At 42.2% G+C, this 20,684-nt stretch overlaps 1 protein-coding gene across 3 annotated transcripts in view; it reads right to left on the reverse strand.

Moving 5' to 3' along the window:
- Positions 1-11,004: 11,004 nt before the first annotated feature.
- Positions 11,005-20,684, reverse strand: part of usp6nl (USP6 N-terminal like) — a 61,298-nt gene continuing 51,618 nt past the window's right edge. For all 3 annotated transcript variants that reach the window (XM_039668598.2, XM_039668596.2, XM_039668597.2), the window contains 7 exons: positions 19,689-19,737; positions 19,373-19,493; positions 18,280-18,374; positions 15,709-15,774; positions 15,496-15,595; positions 14,625-14,777; positions 11,005-12,880 (listed from right to left, as the gene is read on the reverse strand). In XM_039668598.2, coding sequence (XP_039524532.2) covers positions 11,529-12,880; positions 14,625-14,777; positions 15,496-15,595; positions 15,709-15,774; positions 18,280-18,374; positions 19,373-19,493; positions 19,689-19,737 — 1,936 coding nt within the window. In that variant the 3' untranslated portion in view covers positions 11,005-11,528. The remainder of the gene's footprint in view (positions 12,881-14,624; positions 14,778-15,495; positions 15,596-15,708; positions 15,775-18,279; positions 18,375-19,372; positions 19,494-19,688; positions 19,738-20,684) is intronic.

A 20,684-nucleotide genomic window follows, 5' to 3' on the forward strand; every position in this document is an offset into this window, starting at 1 on the left:
CCAGCCCTCCCGAGCCTGAACTCTCTCCACCGCTGGTTCCGTCCAGCCCTCCCGAGCATGAACTCTCTCTCCACCGCTGGTTCCGTCCAGCCCTCCCGAGCCTGAACTCTCTCTCCACCGCTGGTTCCGTCCAGCCCTCCCGAGCCTGAACTTTCAGCCCCGCTGGTTCCGTCCAGCCCTCCCGAGCCTGAACTCTCTCTCCACCGCTGGTTCCGTCCAGCTCACCCGAGCCTGAACTTTCAGCCCCGCTGGTTCCGTCCAGCCCTCCCGAGCCTGAACTCTCCTCACCGCTGGTTCCGTCCAGCCCCCCCGAGCCTGAACTCTCTCCACCGCTGGTTCCGTCCAGCCCTCCCGAGCCTGAACTCTCTCCACCGCTGGTTCCGTCCAGCCCTCCCGAGCCTGAACTCTCTCCACCGCTGGTTCCGTCCAGCCCTCCCGAGCCTGAACTCTCTCCACCGCTGGTTCCGTCCAGCACTCCCGAGCCTGAACTCTCCTCTCCGCTGGTTCCGTCCAGCCCTCCCGAGCCTGAACTCTCTCTCCACCGCTGGTTCCGTCCATCTCACCCGAGCCTAAACTCTCCTCCCCGCTGGTTCCGTCCAGCCCTCCCGAGCCTGAACTCTCCTCTCCGCTGGTTCCGTCCAGCCCTCCCGAGCCTGAACTCTCTCTCCACCGCTGGTTCCGTCCAGCCCTCCCGAGCCTGAACTTTCAGCCCCGCTGGTTCCGTCCAGCCCTCCCGAGCCTGAACTCTCTCTCCACCGCTGGTTCCGTCCAGCTCACCCGAGCCTGAACTTTCAGCCCCGCTGGTTCCGTCCAGCCCTCCCGAGCCTGAACTCTCCTCACCGCTGGTTCCGTCCAGCCCCCCCGAGCCTGAACTCTCTCCACCGCTGGTTCCGTCCAGCCCTCCCGAGCCTGAACTCTCTCCACCGCTGGTTCCGTCCAGCCCTCCCGAGCCTGAACTCTCTCCACCGCTGGTTCCGTCCAGCCCTCCCGAGCCTGAACTCTCTCCACCGCTGGTTCCGTCCAGCACTCCCGAGCCTGAACTCTCCTCTCCGCTGGTTCCGTCCAGCCCTCCCGAGCCTGAACTCTCTCTCCACTGCTGGTTTCGTCCAGCTCACCCGAGCCTGAACTCTCTCTCCACCGCTGGTTCCGTCCAGCCCTCCCGAGCCTGAACTTTCAGCCCCGCTGGTTCCGTCCAGCCCTCCCGAGCCTGAACTCTCTCTCCACCGCTGGTTCCGTCCAGCTCACCCGAGCCTGAACTTTCAGCCCCGCTGGTTCCGTCCAGCCCTCCCGAGCCTGAACTCTCCTCACCGCTGGTTCCGTCCAGCCCCCCCGAGCCTGAACTCTCTCCACCGCTGGTTCCGTCCAGCCCTCCCGAGCCTGAACTCTCTCCACCGCTGGTTCCGTCCAGCCCTCCCGAGCCTGAACTCTCTCCACCGCTGGTTCCGTCCAGCCCTCCCGAGCCTGAACTCTCTCCACCGCTGGTTCCGTCCAGCACTCCCGAGCCTGAACTCTCCTCTCCGCTGGTTCCGTCCAGCCCTCCCGAGCCTGAACTCTCTCTCCACTGCTGGTTTCGTCCAGCTCACCCGAGCCTGAACTCTCCTCACCGCTGGTTCCGTCCAGCTCTCCCGAGCCTGAACTCTCCTCCCCGCTGGTTCCGTCCAGCCCTCCCGAGCCTGAACTCTCCTCCCCGCTGGTTCCGTCCAGCCCTCCCGAGCCTGAACTCTCCTCCCCGCTGGTTCCGTCCAGCCCTCCCGAGCCTGAACTCTCTCCACCGCTGGTTCCGTCCAGCCCTCCCGAGCCTGAACTCTCTCCACCGCTGGTTCCGTCCAGCACTCCCGAGCCTGAACTCTCCTCTCCGCTGGTTCCGTCCAGCCCTCCCGAGCCTGAACTCTCTCTCCACTGCTGGTTTCGTCCAGCTCACCCGAGCCTGAACTCTCCTCACCGCTGGTTCCGTCCAGCCCTCCCGAGCCTGAACTCTCCTCCCCGCTGGTTCCGTCCAGTCCTCCCGAGCCTGAACTCTCCTCCCCGCTGGTTCCGTCCAGTCCTCCCGAGCCTGAACTCTTCTTATCGCTGGTTCCGTCCGAGGCCGTCCAGCCATCGCCCGTCCAGCCATCGCCCGTCCAGCCCGAGACCGTCTGCCTCTAATCCGGGGCAGCCATCGCTCGTCCAGCCATCGCCCGTCCAGCCCGAGACCGTCTGCCTCTAATCCGGGGACTCAGCCCAAATATTTTTTGGGGGGGGCCCAGTGTCCCAGCCACGGCCGCCCGAAGGGCCCTCACCGCCGCGGCCGCCCGAAGGGTCCTCACAGCCTGCTCCGCCCTGGCCACGCCCTCGTCCTGCTCCGCCCTGGCCTTGCCCTCGCCACTACACTTCCCAGGATCCTCTTGTCTCTACTCCCGAACTCACTCCCTCATCAGCCACCTGTTCCTCGGCTGTTCATCATTTTCACCTGTTTGCACCTCATTATGTTTGATTCTCCTGTGTATTTAGTTCCCTCAGTTTCCTTCAGTCTTTCTCGATCGTTGAACTTATGTTACAGTGTGATTCCTGTCTGTTCCTGTTCCATTGGATGTTTGAAGTTTAAGTAAAGTGTTTGCTTTGGAGTTCTAGCTCATCTGTCTTCTTTGAAGGGGTGGTCAAAATCCCTTGCCTCTTCAGTATATATATCATAATATCATTTTAAATGATTATGTATTTCTTTTATAAAATCAATAATTAAGTATATTCATTGTTACTTAATCATTTATCGACATATACATTTATTCTTTGTGCTTTTGCTTGTGAAATAATATTCTTAAATGCATGCTGATGCACGTCACCAGCTTCTTTTAGGTGCACAAGGCCATTTGTCTCTTTCTCTGGTCTCAGGAGAAAGGTTTATGGATCATAAAGGCGTCTTGAACACATATGTCCAACACATATGATACTTCTCTGTACAGACGGTCAAGCTATATTGAGCATTGCTTTATTGAACTTTAATTGTTATATTAAACTGTATTCTTTCTATTATATTTGCTTTCTGAGAAGCAAATGTTATCTGTTTTTCTCCCAAACAAAGTGAATGTTTTACCATTATGTTTTGGTACAGTTAACTGATAATAAGACGCTCAGACTCTCTTCAGCCTTGATGGGAGCTCCTATTTGCTAGTGTCCTAGGTGAATGCAGTAACAGTGAAAATAATAGGGAAATAGGGATTTGGTTTATGTTTGAGTGTTAAAACATAAAGGGGTCATTGAAGCCAACAGTTTAAGGCACTATTTCTTTGTTAAAGTCTTACTCCAGTTAGACTAAAGTTCAGTGCTAGTCTTCTTAGTTGCAGGTTAAGGAACCACTGCCATTATTGGAGATTGAATAAGTTGTTGTTCTGGACACACTGGCGCCAGCAACCCAAATCTATGACCTGGAAGGTCATGACGTGCCTCATCGATGGAGATATGTTTCGTCTATCTGTATATGTGTGGAAAATTACTGTGTTTATCTATATCGTAGCCAATGAGAATCATTCAACGTGTAAGCAATGATGTAGCTTAGACCTTGGGAACAGTATAACTGCTGTGATCTTTGTAACTGTAAGGGGGCGGCCTACGAACTCCTGAGTGAGTCTTGAAGCTGACTTCTGCTGATGAAATGGCAAACTATGTTCAGTAAAACTTTCTTTAATTTTTATAATTCCGACTCCGGGTCTTCATTCTTCATATCTGGTTCTGGGTCCTTTAACTGTTAACCCCTAACATCTTCCTCAACCTGCACTTCCACCACCGCACCACGTGACAATGTCATTCAAAATGTTAAATTTAAACTTGTTTTTTTTTTTAAAATACAATTTATCCCACAAACTTGAAATAACCTTTCTTATTCCACATTTAACAAAAGTTTAAATCTAAATTTGAACCGTCCGATGTATTCTTAAACATTAATTCCATGTTCGATGAAAGTTAGTAATGTAGCCTACGTTTAATTACACATCCGAATTACTAGTACTCCAGCTCCATCCGATGAAGCCCATTCAGAATCGTCCACTACACAAGCGAGTGGTAAATAATCCCATTCCCCTCCCAACCACTCCCATCATCCGCACGGGCTCCAATCCGCGCTCACTCGCTCTCTCCGCCGCTACAGTGCGTGCGCTGATGCCGCAGCTCCATCTCTCTCTCTCCCCCTCTCTCTCTGAGCGATAATAACACACAAACACAGCACAGTCATGGCGACAGTCCAACCGCTCACCCTGTAGCGAGGTGAGTACTGACAAACCACGTCCATTCAGTCCTCAGTGCTGAAGGGAACTTTAAGCTTTGGTGCTATTGGTTTCTCGGATTTTTGCGTTGTTGGACTTGGCTCATGGGCTTTTGATGTTTTGGTGATGCCATCTCGGTTCGGTTTCCATCAAGTATGATGATGATTATGATGAACAGCCCATGCTCTGTGCTTCAAGGTCCATCAGTGTGCGTTATAGGCTAATAATAATATAAATTAACTAGATATATGCCTAATTTTATACACGCTCAAAGCAACGCTCCGCATTTTCTTTATTTCGTCCTTATTTCACTTTACAGCAGATTCATGTGCAAAACTGAATTTGAAGCGAAGCTGTTTTATAGGATATAGCCTACTTCATTCAAATAAACCCAGATTAGAATACAACAAAAAAGCGAATAATATGGGCTACTGCGCGCGCGTTGCTTCTACAGTCTTACATTACATCGGGAAAAAATAGAATGTCACAACGTGACTCAAGTCATGTGAACAGAAGCTTGCCTTTTTGACATTATCAAGGCAGTTAGCTTAATTTATTATCAGCGGTCAGTGTCCACGATCTGAACTGTCAGAGCAGCCTGAAGAGGCAGTGAATGCAACGATACGGGCCGTTGTGCGCTTAAATCGCCAACAAATGAATTGCGTTACATTTGTACAGATCGCATATAGACGATTATACAGCAGGTCAAACAGTAGCCTATGGCACTCAAACCATTGCAATCGTTACTCAAGCAAAGCGACGGAGATATTTATAGAGAAATGAGATCCCCCTGGCATGTGCGCGCGACGCGCTGTGGATGTGTGGAAACTGGACATTGCAACCAGTAGCGGTTCTAGGCACGGGCGAACCGGGCAGTCGCCCGGGGCGGCATTTCTTCATGTCACATGGGGGTCGGCACGAGCAGTTAAAAAAAATCCTCTGTGCCCTGAAGTTTTTCTATTTTTTATCATTTCGATTCATTTATTGGCAATGGCGCCCTGCTTGCTGTGAAGGTGCCGTGCGCAGAAGCGATGTCAAGGGGATTTCCTGATTAGTTCACGTATCGCGTCTTTTGCGCGCTCGAGGTCGTTATTTCAAATCCTCTTCAAATAGGCGCACGGGAAGCGCGGCGCGCGCTCATTATGCGCTCACGGGAAGCGCGCTCATAAACTTTTCAGTATGGGAGTGCACGTGCACCCAAACACTTGGGTGTTTTTTCTCTTTTCCGTAAATAAATCTTTTAGCAAAGCTACAGCAAGCGTTTTTCTGTGGTGGAAATACATTAGCTACAAAAACTTCTTTGTCGTTGTGGAGAGAGCGCAGAGTAATAAGTGCATGGTTCTATAGCAACGACAGCCATTGGAAAATCAAGTACGAATTTTACTATTAATAATAAAAGATAAGTTACTGTGCATTATAAATGTCAGGAATGTATCTTTATTGACTCATTCTTTTTATAGAGATGATTTAAATGCTGAAATATGAGGTTTATCTTTATATAAAACCTTTTTTTGTGTGTTAACCTTTTTTTAAAGTTTAGTAGGTAAGATAAAAGACACTCCTTTAAAACAAATCTTTAATGTTATTAACTTGGTGAATTGATTTCACTGTGTATTAGGTTTTTTCAAACAAGATTCTGTGTATGTGATCATTTTGGTCACTATATTATCTAATACTGTTCATAATGATCTTTTTTTCGAAGGGTGTCTCGCCCTGGGTGTAATTCAAAGTAGAACCGCCACTGATTGCAACTAGTAGCGATGTCCGATTGGTGAACGAATTGTTGTGTTGAGTCGGGTCTTTAAAACGAATCAGTTGAACCGACTCAAATACGGCGTGTGAAAAGATAAAATATGTTTAATACAGTGGACATTTATAGCCAAAAATGTAACAAATAAAACGCAGACCACTGTTTATAAATTATATGTCAGTTTCATTAACAAGTTGTAGGCTACAGAACGTGTTTGAAATGTGCCTGAGCTTTTTAATCCAGGAACGTGTGAATTTGTTTATTGTTAATCAAATTATATTTAGATTCTAAATAATAATTTATAATGAGCTGAATCATGTCTGCCTTCATAATATGGCTTTATTTTAGCACTTTCATGTCAAGGTGTCAAGGAGTCAGGACATGAAATAATTGTTGGATCATGTTTTTTTTTGTTTTGTTTTTTTGCTGAAACTGATTCTTCGAAATGAATTGTTCCAAAGAACCACTTAATTAGTCTGTCTTCCAATGACTAAACAAAAATAGACTTAATTAAATACACTATACAAGCGATGCCATCATGACATCAGCAATCCATTCAACCAATCAGGAACAATCTAGGTTTATCACGTTATTCAATATAGTTTGATTTGTTTGCTTTGTATTTTGTTCAATAGATCATATACTTAAAAATAACAGGAATCCATTGGATTGCATTGTTGTTTTGCATTCAAATGTGTTCTTGGTTGTTAAGAATCATATATAGGATTACAATAGTGTTTTTTTGGATGAAATCTATGGTGGAACCTAGGGTGGTGACACCTAAGGGTGAGGGATGTCAAAATTGACCACCTTCATTAGGCTTCTAAAAAGTACAAGAGAAACTGAAAACGGGGGCCCAGTAGTTCTTACTCATTCTTATTTTTAAAAAGAACCTCCAGAAATAATTACGTTTAAGTGGAAACAGATTTATGTTGGTGACATATTTTGAGCATTGCCAGAAACCCAGGGTAGTTGTTATGCTTAATGATAGCACATTTAAACTGACATGACAACAAAGATCCAAACACCACCGGCCTCATATTATTTAACATCTCGACTGATATGCCTGAGGTTATACAGGGGACGTGTAGAGCAGGGATTGTAAATTGTAGCTATAATTTGATCAATGAGAAAATAACCTTGCGTGTGCCTTTGTTTTGGGTGTGGACGTTTAACTTAAGATTGTTATACATTAGTTTCCTGCTATTGTATTTAAATACCAGAAGTTCAGAGATAAGAACTATCTGTGTGAGTGTTTGTGTAATCCAAGACATATGAAGGTGTCACTAATGTACAGTATTGAACTACTAATCTAGTAAACTAAAAAAAAAAAATCAATACTTAATGGACATTTGCACAGTGCAGACTCATAGTCCATTAAGAAACTCCAACCAAGATCTTAGATAAGGATGGAATGCTTGTGTTTTGAAAACAGTCCTGTACTCAGATTAGATTAGTTATTCAGAAAGAGAGATTTAAATCAGGGAATATTAGGATTTTGGAGTAGTGAAACCTGAGAATGACTACTGACCGCAGTGCTGCTCTGGCTTACTTCATTTCAGGGATGGATGAAGCATAAGGATCAGTGGGCCAGCTGTCGAAACCAAATTTAGATACAAGGAAGATGTATAAAAGATTAGAAGAGAGAAAACGTTTTGACAAAAGTATTGGCACATTTTGAGACTAATCATAACTGTGGATGATTTCTTATACTTATCGCTAAAGGCTCCATCGCAATAGCAAAAAGTAAAGGGCTCAGTGGGCAGCCCTGGCAGGAGGAATAAGTGCCTACATCTGAATCATTTGAATCTTTTCACTTATCAGCCGTCACCTTGCCTGTACCTCCTGAGCTGCGTGAATCACGTCCAGCTTTGACAGGGCCAACCCAACACACACGCAACTCTTACAATGTTATCTATACTGCACATATCTATACATACTGTACACATCTGTTCAGACTGCATACATATTTGTGTTATGCTCATCATGCTACTGTTAACACACTTCTCATATCCTAAACAGTATACACTGCACTGTCCTTTACTATTTACTGTATATAACTACATGTCTATACTCTACATTGAATTGTCTCTGTCCTTGTACTCTGCACATTGACAATAAGGATCAATCTCATCTAATTCCATCTCTAGGTGTCTTCACACCTCCTATATTAGGGTAGACCATTCACTTTTCAATATGTATCAGTATCACATTCCAAACCATAAGTAAGAAAACCACATGAGATTTCTGTCAAAGTAAAGGGTTGGGGGAGAAAGTGCAGTGACAATTGAACAGTGTTATGTCTACCGATGTGTTCGACTAAAGGAACATAACACAATCTTCAACTGTTTCAGGTTTAAAACATGTCATGCGAGATGCCCCCCCTGCATTCCCAAGACAAAGGTAGCCGTGACACGGTTCACCATTTTACGGGACTTGTCGACTTTCCACGGAGGACATGTTGAGATCCTGCTTCGTTGCTGCGACGAGATCTCTTTCTGGATCCCAAGTCGTTCATCCGGGGCTGCTCTTCCTCTAAGAGACCGGTAAAAGACAGGAAGCTCTGTGCCATCCAAGTCCACCACAGGTCTCCTAAGGTCCCCTCTCTGGCCCTCTAGCTGTAGAAGAAACAAACATGACACGATCTGTTCATATCATAAAGCATATCACCATCACTGTTTTGTCAGTGTCAGTAAACAGATTTGAACACACAGGACACAAGTAACTTGTCTCAGGCCACTGATTTCTTTCCATCCAAACAAAAAAAAGAACAAAAAAATGTCTATGCAGATATACAATAAAACACACACACATTAATTCCTTTGATCTGTTCATTGAATAACTTGTTTTATATGACTCATCTCTCTTGCAGATAACAGTTAACACCATTTTAGGGTTATATTCAGCAACAATTAACAATATACAACATCATGTGCATCAAGCAATCATGTACATTATATACCCAGCAAGAATGCCTAATTTAATCGTGCTCATTATATTTACAATATTCACTTCCTGGCCGGTTCAATAAATATGACTTACGTTCGACTTAGTAAAATAACTAATCTTAACTATAGAGGTCGACCCATATGGTTTTTTTTCACGCCGATGCCAATACCGATACCGATCTTTTGAAATCCGGGTAGGCCGATGCCCGATCGATGCTGCCGATTTATTTCGGCCGACATTTGCTTGGTTTTTAAAATGTACAAGAAATGATAATTACTTAACATAGACCAACTTTCGCAACAAAAACATTTGATCCTCTCACAAAATGTCATGAAACATGTATTTTTGGTTTGTTTTGTTTGTTGACGGACAAAGAAAAATGGTCATAATCGAATTATCACAAAAAAGGAGAAAAAAATATCTTTACATTATTTAATTTTATACATAACACTTTATTTTATTTATTCTATTTCATCTCATTTCTCTCACGTAACAATAACGTATTTCACTAGTAAATCGCTGTTGAACGACAAAAACAACCACCAGATGGGAAAATGATATTTTACAAAAAACTTTCCATGCACCACAACGCACCGTCCATCTGTTGATCTTCAGACAACGGCATTCCACTGTTGGACCTTTTAGTCTACAGTGAAATAATGCACAGCATCGGCTGATTAATCGCTCTACCTCTACAAAAAAAATGTTTGTGTTGTACTACTTTCATGTTATCAATCTGTATTGTGAAAAGCGCTATATAAATAAATTTGACTTGACTTCACTATCATTTAGTTAGCCGTTGCCTCGTATTTACCTTGTTTGGGCTGGTCATTTTATCATTTTACATAACTTCTTCATATTATGCATTAACTTACGTTACAGTTTAAAATGAATAAATATTAAGCAAAATGACAAAATAATTCATCCGAATACTTACCAACAGTTGCTCCAGGTCGCGCTTCGCCATCTCTGTGAGATTAAGGTTGGGTGATTCAGATTTGTCTTGCCACAGCTACTACAAGTTTTACAACTGTCGGTTTACAACTGGATTCAAATATTTAGCAGTCTCGACAATTGAATCACATCTTATACGTTCATTAAACAATTTGACACTCCTGAACAAACAAAACAGTGGCCACATTTTTTACATCACCCCATGTTGTTTTATTAGAGAAGGGGAATCTGATCATCAACTTGCAATTAGTAGTTTCACTTTTTAAGACGGCTGGAATGCTGTGTCAAAATGAACTGCGCTAAACCAGTTTATATACTGAAAAGACAAGCATGGGAGAAGGAAACAATTGGGGCCTACAGCAGATAATAAATTAGTTTGCTTGTCCACGAACAACACGTACAAAATATATTCTTTAATTATGTATGATAGCAGATGGAGTGTTTTCTTGAAAGCTGTTTGGCCTGGTATATTACAGTATGACATAATCCATCTGCTTATTCAGTAGCAAATATACTGGTGTGTAATATTCAAATCAATGTCAAATGAGTTGGTAGTGTTGCCATGATTCACTCAAAAACAGGTTAGTGGGTTAGCAGCCTAATCTACTGTAGTTTCCTGAATAAGATTAGGAAATGGTACAGACGACTTGAAAAAAGATCAATACATCTGTGAGTTCATTGTGTTATAATGTGTAAAACCTGTGCTTCAGTCCAATTCTTGCTGCTAGAAAAAAGGTCCATTCTTTCTAATTCCACTGAGTAACAGCACAGGTACAACCAACTTAACACAGCAGCCGCATGCCACGACCAACTAGCAGCCGTATTATTGAACAGTTTTCTGTAACTAAACTGTATAACTTGCACTGTGCATCACAGACATTTCTTGGATGGATTTGGATAAATCGAACCGCTTTGACCGCCGAAAGTCATCTGTTAATGGATTTGAACAAACTCAAATATCAATTGGTTTGATCCGTTATTTGATGTTTTAACCTTGATGAACTGACATTATAAGATCTAATTGCTGATCAGATTTTGCAAATGCACATATCCCTTTTCATTTCAAGTTAAATATCTGCCATTTTTATATATGTCGTCAAAAACAAGCCTTACAAACAAGGTTTTTTCTTTCATTTCAACACTGTGTAGTGATACAACAGCAATTATGTTCACTGTTTCAGTTGTTCATCATTATCCATATCTAAGCTACACAAATCTTTGTTCTTAAAAATATATATTCACAATCAAGGAATCAATTGTCCTCTAGAGTATGTGTTTATGTTTGGATTGCATTAAAAAAATAGATGATAATAGATCAGTAACTGAGTCTGTCTTTAACCCTCCATTTAAATATCTCAGTGTACTAATTCGACAAAACAACAACAATCTCTCTTTGCACATTTAAGCTCTGTTATATAACTCACGTCGGCAGTTAAAGATTATTTTTTACGGGCAAAAACAAAAGTCAAATTCTTCAGTCAGTCTTTGATCAGTACAAATGCCTGAAACTGGCAACTCTCGCTAAGTAAGACATGCCAGACAAAGCGAACGAACGAACGAACAAACAAACAAACAAAATGCAAAAGCATTAAGCCAACGGTAAACTTCTCGCGAGCCATAACTCATACAGTGTGTCCCTCTCAGAGCAGCATGGACTCCTGCATTGCGAAGGCCTCCTGTGCCTGCCTGTAGTGTGCTCCTCCGAACAGCGGGGGGAGCTGTTGCCTGCTGGAGTGCTCTTGGTAGTGTCCTCTGAAATGGAGCGCGGCGTCCGAGATATTTGCGGGTGCAAAGTTAAACTCCTGAACCGGGTGAACGGGAGAGAGCTGAGCCTTCTGGAAGCTGGGAGATCGAGGTAGTCCCACGGGAGATCGCGGAGGCCCTGCCTCCGTGTGCCCGTACCAGCCCTCTCTCTGTCTGTGTCCCTCGTAACGCGGTTCTGTGGGCGGGTGAGCGGGAGACCCCAGTCGGGTGGGCCGCCTCACGTAATACCCGCCCTCGCCGACGCCGTCGAACTGGAAAGACGTCTCGGCCGGAGCGACCCTGAGCGGGGGAACGTTCGGCGGAGTCCGTCGGTAGGTTAAGTAGCTGCTGTTCGTCAGACTTTTCTCAGGCGACGGGTTAGATGAGCCACGTCCCGTAGTCGCGTACAGTCTGTCCTCTGGCCGAGAATCCGAAAAGTAGGTGGTGTAGACGGGCGTCATGCCAGGTGGATAGTGCAGAGGTGCGCGAGGTTCTGGCTTGGATTGCGTCGTGCTCTGTTTGGCCATTCTAAAGGGAGAAACCCCAGTCGCACCGCTGGGAGAACGGGTGGGACTGCCTCTAAAAGAAGGTCCGGCGTGTGGTCGGGATGGGGGGCGAGACGGTGGTTTCTCCAGCTCTATGATTTCCATCACCTCTCCGTCTGGTCCCGGGACGTTGTCGTATTGCGAGGCGTTGGAAGCGCGGTTGGAGCCCGAGACGAACGTACGAGAATGGGGTCGGCGCTGTGCCCCGGAGCCTTCCTCTGGAGTAAGGGAGCTGGGCGAGGGCGGAACGCCCGTATTTAGACTCGACTGGCTTTCCCGAATCGCTGCGGCCTTGACCGCTTCCAGTCTGCCCTCGGAAGGCTTGACCCAGCGAGGTCCCGTTTCCTTGCGCGTGCTGGATCTAGTGTTGGAGGTGTGATTTGTCTGGTTCTGGCTCGACGCCTTCCCACCGACTCTCGCGCCGCTGTTTGGCACGTGGGTTGGGGCTCTTTCCTTTTGAGTTTCCACACCCCGTGCGTCCCTCTCGCTCTTGTCCGGTGAGCCGGGTGTTCCATCGGCGATGGGACCAGACTCTGCTCGTTTACCGGTGCTCGCGGCAGGGCTCGGACCACGAGGGGGGAGACCTGCGAACGTCGGCCCGAACGGCTGCCCGTTAGCCACGTGATTGGTTGTTCCTGTCGCCGATCCTGGAGGCTCAGGGGGAAGTTGACCTAATTTTTTCTTAGGAAACTCGTCCTCCTTACCTGCACGGGTGACAGCAGAGAAACCGATCAGAGCCGATGTCAACAAGGAAGTGCCAGGTATTAAAGACTCCATGAAAACTTTATGAGCAGCCTCTCTCTACATAAGAAAAACAGATCCAAATATCGATGACGACTCCTGCTCTCAGGGACGTGTAAAAAATTTAGGAACGACAAAATATTGTAGAACGAGATTGTCACCGGGAAAGAAAACTGCATTTCATGGAGTTTTTAAACCAGGACATTTATTTATTAAACACACACTGAAATGCAACAGTCATGCAGCTGAATGTTTTTTAGCAGAACCAAACTGCCAAATAACACAACAGTTACAGTTGACACTTCATTCAAATGAAAAAACAAACCACAAACATCCACGGCTGGTGTCGAATCAAAGCTGAGGATTTAAGAAGCTAAAGAAATACAAATGAACATATTAACACGACACTTACTGTTCAAGCCTGACTGTGAACATACAAATCATGTGGAGAAAGGATGTGTTAGGTACGTTTTGGAATTCACACACAATGTGCACGATATTCATGTTCGCAGTGAAGGGAACTGAAGAAAACGTCAAGGGAATGATGAACGTTTACACACAGATACTGATGGTTGGGGCGGTTCTTGGTCTGCGTTGAGAAAGGGCTGTGAGGAACGTAAACGTCAAATCCAAACAAACCACCTTCAACGGTGCTAGTTTATCATACTTTGGTTCCAGAATTAAGATTTGCCAAGCACCAAATGCAGGTTACAGGCCAAATGGCATGAACTATTGTTCAAATCAAGAATGGTTATGTATGATTTCTCATTAAAAGGGACCTATTATGCAAATACGGCAGAGTCCATCAGCAGTCGTAGCAAAGCCTGTGCAAAACTGATGTCACACTGCGTAGAAACGGCAAACGGCTTATTTACACTGCTTATGATTTATGGGGATTCTATAAAAGAAGTGGGTGGAATTTTACCATTATATGCACTGCAGACACACATTTATGTTCAAACAATTGAATTTTGAATAATAGGTCCCAAAAAAACAAAAAAACAAACAAATAATGTTCCCATTAAGTTATGAAAACATTATTTGGGAACGTTAGCTAGGAGACTCAGAATTGATTCTAATAGTTTGAGCATTGCTAAAGTAATTGAGTAATTGAGGAAATACTCAATTACTCAAAAATACAAAGGTTAAAAATATTTCTATTGCTAGTTTTTTTAACTCATCTAAGCGTGTTTAATATAAGCATTTTCTGTCAACTGAATGTTATAACTCAGCTCGTTGCAATACGTAACCCCCAAAAAATATTTTGCTGAAGACCACAGGTTTTGTGAAGGGTCAGAGAAACAAACGAGGGGAGAGGGACGTGTGTATATAGGGGGTAGACGAACGAATGGTTGGTTGATTGACAGATAAAGTAGTCAGTGCGTTTTTGCCCACCGGTTGCTTTTGTAGGAGGGTTGGTGCCCTCCTTTCCCAGACCCACTAGTGTAAGCAGAAGCTATGTTTGAAGCCAAAGGGAGAGAACGCAGATTAGACAAACAATACATAGCAGCAGTGAATGAGTGTGTGTCTGTCTGTGTGTGTGTGTGTGTGTGTGTGCAAGATATAAATGAAAAGATAAAGCAGATAGAGTCAAAGACAGGAGACAGTGTGTGTGCAGCAGGATGTCTCCCTCTATGGGTGGTGACACACAGCCATACATTTTATGATTTGCCATGATTTTAGTATGTGTTTGTGTTTTTAAAGTACCTGGAGGTGGCAGCTCCAATTTAGATCGTCTGAGCTCAGACATGGAGTTTTGAAGCTGCTCTATCACAAAGTCGTCCTCAAAACAGAAATCTTTTGACAGAGTCACCTGCAGAAACTTCACCAGATCCTCCATAGACAACTTCAAGAGGGTCTCTAACATGCAAACACACACAAACCAGAGAAAACACAAGTGGTTACAACAAGAATGTGACATCTTCAAAGTCTCTGAAAGTCTAAGAACCGGACACACTAATTTTAACTATACAGTCTAACTATTTTAATTTTAACTTTAATTTTAATAATTTTAACTATTATGAAGTCCTTTCAGGGTTTATTTTGCACGTTTTCCCTTTCACATATCAATCATTTTATTTCATATATCAATATTTCAAACATGTTTTTAAGGAGCTAGCATCTAAACCTTAAACCTTAATGTCATTAATATCCTCATGTTGTCCCAAGCCCGTTAGACCTCAGTTCATCTTCCAAAAACAGTTTGAGATATTTTCTATTTAGTCCGAAAGCTTTCTTTCCCTCCGTTAAAAATGAATGTACAGTATACTGTCCTTGTCCAGAAAGGAAATATAGACATCATCTAAGTAGTCCATGTGACGTCAGTGGGTTAGTTAGAATGCTTTGAAGCATCGAAAATACAATTTCGGTCCAAAAATAACAAAAACTAAGACTTTATTAAACATAATAGTGTCTTCCCGTTCTGTTGTCAATCCGCTTCAGTGATTACGGGCTTACGGCTTGGACATGAGGGTGAGTCATTAACTGACCCTTCAGATATACCAGTACCTTAGAAGCAATTTTGTCCACAAAGCCAAATAAAGGACACACAAATACACAACACACATACAGTCATTACTTTTGTGTAGTTTGAGGATGGTGTAGGACATTGCAGTCAGAACTCGCTCTCCTTCCAAAATATAAATGTCCCATATTCTCAGCGTGAGCGTGAACGGAGTCTATTCAAAACACATATAAATGCACTCAAATCAGTGAGGTTTCACAAATAATGTTACAACAGAAAAACATAATATGCTCTGATTTACTCAAATAATGTTTTAAATGTCCATACCCGATCCAAGAAACACTGAAAGAACCATTTCATTGTATACAGGCTGGTGAACACCTCTTGGTTATCCTGTAGAGGGCAGCAAAGGAACAGTTATTAAAAAGTGAATGGCAACCGACGGCAGATCAAATTTTTTTTTTGCATGCCCACACAAGCAATACTACTGTATAACCCGCTGCACAGCGTATACTTTTTAAAATTCTATCGGTGAATGTTACAACAAATTAGTACATTTCACATTTGAGTTTACAATCCTACTTTGTCAAAATAAAATCAATAATAATATTACAAATAATCTACTTTTTCTCACTCTACACCTGGGAGGTCAAGTCTTTGCAGTGCACATACACTCTCACACATTGTGTGTGATCTTTGGTTGTACACGACACCATTCGTATTCCTAAAATTAGATAATCCAGGTACATGCATCCCATTGGTGTTTCATATATTGTGAAACTCAGCAAAAAAAGACACGTCCTCTGACTTTCAACTGTTACTGAAACTGAATGTGTGTGAATATTTGTATCAACACTAAAAGAGTCAACACCATAAGACATGAACTAAAAATGTCACAGACATGTGACAAACAGAAATAGCATGATGCATGATGGGAGGCTTGAGATTGAGATCCGGGCTCTTCGCTGGGCGGGACAGTACACTGACATTGCTGTCATGCAGGAACTCACGCACAGAACGTCCTGCTGGAGGATCATGTCCAGATGAGCATGCATGAAGGGTACCACGTGACCATGACGGACCCCCCACCTCCAGATCGATCCCGCTCCAGGGTACAGGCCTCGGTGTAACGCTCATTCCTTCGACGATAAACACAAATCCGTCCATCACCCCTGGTGAGACAAAACCGTGACTCATCAGTGAAGAGCACTTCTTGCCACTCCCGTCTGGTCCAGCGAAGGTGGGTTTGTGCAGCCTCTCTCGGCCGCACTGATGGAGGGATTGTTCTTGATGCGTCTCGGGCAGTTGTTGTGGCCATCCTGAACCTGTCACGCAGGTGTGATATTCGGATGTATCGATCCTGTGCAGGTGTTGTTACACGTGGTCTCCCACTGCGAGGATGATCAACTGTCCTTCCTGTCTTAGCCGTCTCACAGTGCGGACATGCCACTTTATTGCCCTGGCCACATCAGCAGTCCTCATGCCTCCCTGCAGCATGCCTAATGCACGTTCACGCAGATGAGCAGGGACCTTTGGGTGTTTTTCACAGTCTGTAGACAAGTCTCTTTAGTGTCCTGCGTTTTTTACAACTGTGACCTTAAATGCCTAATCTCTGTGACCTGTTAAGGTCTTAAAGGGATACTTCATTTTGAAATTAATCTTTGTTTCCACAGTATTCTCCATTTTTATATTTTTAGGTCAAACCGTTCACTTGGACGTGGCTGTGGTTACAAGAGGTAAAAACGATATATATATATACGGTTTGTTTTCTCACACAAACCGCTCGTTTCATGTCTTAGGCCATCAATGTGTACTTACATTTACGAGTCATTAAATCATGTTTAATTTGAACTTCTCTGTGCATGCTCTTTAAGGTGGACCCCATAGACCTCCATTATATGACTGATAGACTCAAACGGTTTGACCTAAAAATATCAAAATTGAAAATACTGTGGAAACCAAGACACCTACATCTTGGATGCCCTTGAGGTAAGCCAAAACATATCAAAAATTATTTTCAAAGTGAACTATCCCTTTAACGACCATTCCACAGGTGCGTGTTAATGATTATGGTTAATTGAACATGCATGAAAAACATTGTTTAAACCCTTTACAATGAAGATCTGGATTTTTACAACATTATTCAAATACACAGTCCTGAAAAAGGGACGTTTCTTTTTTTACTGAGTTTACATACCGCAAAAATCGTGCAAGTAAAAGTATAGTGTCATATGGCCATATAATCACACATACACATGAAAGACTGAAGCTTATCCTTCTCTTTTATCCTCTTTCTAATCCACCCACATGAAAGGCTGACTCTCACACACTAATAATTGATTCATTCCTCACACCATCCATCTCTTTATTAATTAATATTGCCTTTTATTAACTACTCTGCCCTTTAATGAATCCCTGCTGGCATTTCTGCTGGATTCTCTGTGACATGAGCACTCAGGGTTGGCCGGCTGTTCTGTTCGAGTTTACTTCAGAAAAGACACCGATACACTGACAAACAGAGAACACAATATAGGCCAAAATAAGACTGCATATGAAGCTTTGCAGCCATTGTGAAAAGTTAATTTAGGGCACTAATCATTCATCCGAATACACAAAAGTGGTACAAAAAATGTCACTGGGGTGGAACCCATTAAAAAAGTACACTTTTGTACCAAACGAGAGCATATTAGCACCTCAAAGGTACATATTAAAACATTTTTACAGGGTACTGCCCCAGTGACAGCTTTTGTGCCATTTCTTCTAAGTGTATCTACACTAAAAATAGAGCTTGGCATGCAAAAAAAAAAAAAAAAAAAAAGGATGAGTAAAGTGGCCTAAGGTTTAAATGTCACTTTTTGAATGTAGACCATGATGTTTTGGTGTTTTCTTTTTTCTTACTAGATGTTGTTTGAGTTTAGGCATCATCTTCTGCAGGATGCGATCATGATGCTCCTGAAAGCGCATGAGTTTAGGGAACCCTGGTATGAAGAAACCTAGAGGATCACAACAACATTTTTTCAGTTTGGTAAAGAAAGTGTGCATGAAGTGCATGTTTATAATATACAGTATTGAATAAGTAAATACAACATTAGTGTTGTGCTCAATGGTTCTAATTTTTGCTTCAGGACTCAGATTTTACATTATATATCAAGTGGTCCCAAAATGTAATCATAGAAAAAAAAAAAAGTAAAACAAAATATTAGGCATTTATGAACTAGTATTTTATACTATGAATAAAATAAGCCTAAATGTATTACTATTATTAATAATAATTATTTAATTCATTCATTTATTTTAGATATGTATTACATTTTTATTAATTTTATGAAATATTTCAATTGCAGTTCATAAATAAAAATTTAAGTCAATAATAAAAATAATAATAATAGTACATTATTTATTTGTTTATTTTAGATATTTAATTACATAATTGCTGGCTGTTTGAATAATCTTATATTGAAGTGGACAAAGTTCTTTGAAAAAAATACATAAATAAAATTTTACTTTAGAAATGTACTTAATTTTATAATCACAGGGTGTTTGGATTACGCATAGTTCATTGAAAAAAAATACATACATAAAAAATAGTATTCCTATCATTATTATTAATAATTATTTATTTAAAAAAATTAAATTTCATTTTAAATAATTAAAATCATTTAATAAAAATATATATTTTATTTATTAATTTATTTATTTCCAGATATTTATTTAATTTTATAATTGCAGGATTATCTTGAATGTAAGTGGACACACAGTTCTTTGAAAAAATACATAAATAAATAATAACTATATTATTCTTTGCAGTATTAGTATTCGTTTAATTTGGATATTTCTTTAATTTTACAATTGATGTCTGTTTGGATTATCTCTTCCATTACAAAAATTTGGCAATCTAACACATGCACTATGGTTATGATGATGATTTTTATTATAATCATCATTACTTCTCAACAGCAGTTCTAGAGTGGGTATAAGAGTGTGCATGTACCGTGCATGTTATGTCTCTGTCCAGACAGCAGCTTAACCAGTGCCCAGAAAGCATCTTCCTCATTCATATAGATGAGTAACAGAGCAGTGATCTGACTCATGCCCTGACAATAACCCACCTCCTGCACACACACACACACACACACACACACACACACCATTACAGTGAGAATCCATTGTGTGCAGCTTCTTTCCACACATAAACCAAGACCATACTCAAAAATGATTGCTGACTCTGAGACAGCGATTTAATTCAATATTGGGAAGCAAACTGAAATCAGTGTAACTATTTTTAAAAGGGGGTATTTGTGACTCACCGTGTTATAAACGGAGTACGCGGTGAGCACATGAAACAGATCCTGCTGTCTGAAACACAGCACACACAAAACAATCATGTACACATCCTCCACTCTCCTTTTCATTTGAAATGCCATAGATCATTAAGTTTTAGCAGATTTTTGCATGTTCTATTATTTCCCTCTCTCTCCTGTCTCATTCCCATTCCTGTCTCGTGGATGTCTAAGGGCACACTGGGAGAATGATCTGACCCTTTTAAATCTCCACAGGTAAATGTCACATCAATCAATATGAGCGCTTTAGCCCTGTCACAATTCAATACACCAATAACTCGAAGAGAAACGGTGGGGTGTGGGCGTATCTCTCTCGCTCCATTGCGTTCGCAACTTTTCCATTTCACATGCTGCTTAAATGTAGCAGTTTTATGGCCATGAGAAATGGAAGCACCTCCGAGGAGAAATAAAAAATGTATTTTACACAGACAGATTAAAGCCCTACATAAAAAAAGAGTCTCCATCAGCAAAGCAATTTAGTATGAAAGCCTGCTAAAACACCACAATGTATGCCATATTTATAAGAAATTAAATTCAATTATATTACATTAAATTAAATACTTGATAATATGGAAACAAAACAAATACAAAACTAAAAGCAAAACACTAAATATTTGGCTACTTGAATAACTTGATTAGAATTAAAAAAAAACAACAACATTTAGGCTGTCAGTTAAAATCCATTATTTGTGCATATCCGACTGGAATCGGATCATAATTAGCGTGAACGGCAAAAAAAAAAAAAAAAAAAAAACCGTTTTGAGCAAACGCATGTGTAAAGTCCGATTCAAATCGCATTTCTGGAAATCTGACCTCTCTGATCAAATTTCTTGTGGTTTATGTCACTTTCCAACGTCACGTAAAACGTAAACATGTCAGACGTTACAGGAAACATGCTGTCGCTGTAATAAAAAGTATGTGTTGCTGCAAAGTGCCGGTTGAGTGGAAAATTACAATATAATA

The sequence above is a fragment of the Pimephales promelas genome, chromosome 24, assembly GCF_988280905.1.
Source record: "Pimephales promelas chromosome 24, fPimPro1.hap1.1, whole genome shotgun sequence".
Lineage (NCBI taxonomy): Eukaryota > Metazoa > Chordata > Actinopteri > Cypriniformes > Leuciscidae > Pimephales > Pimephales promelas.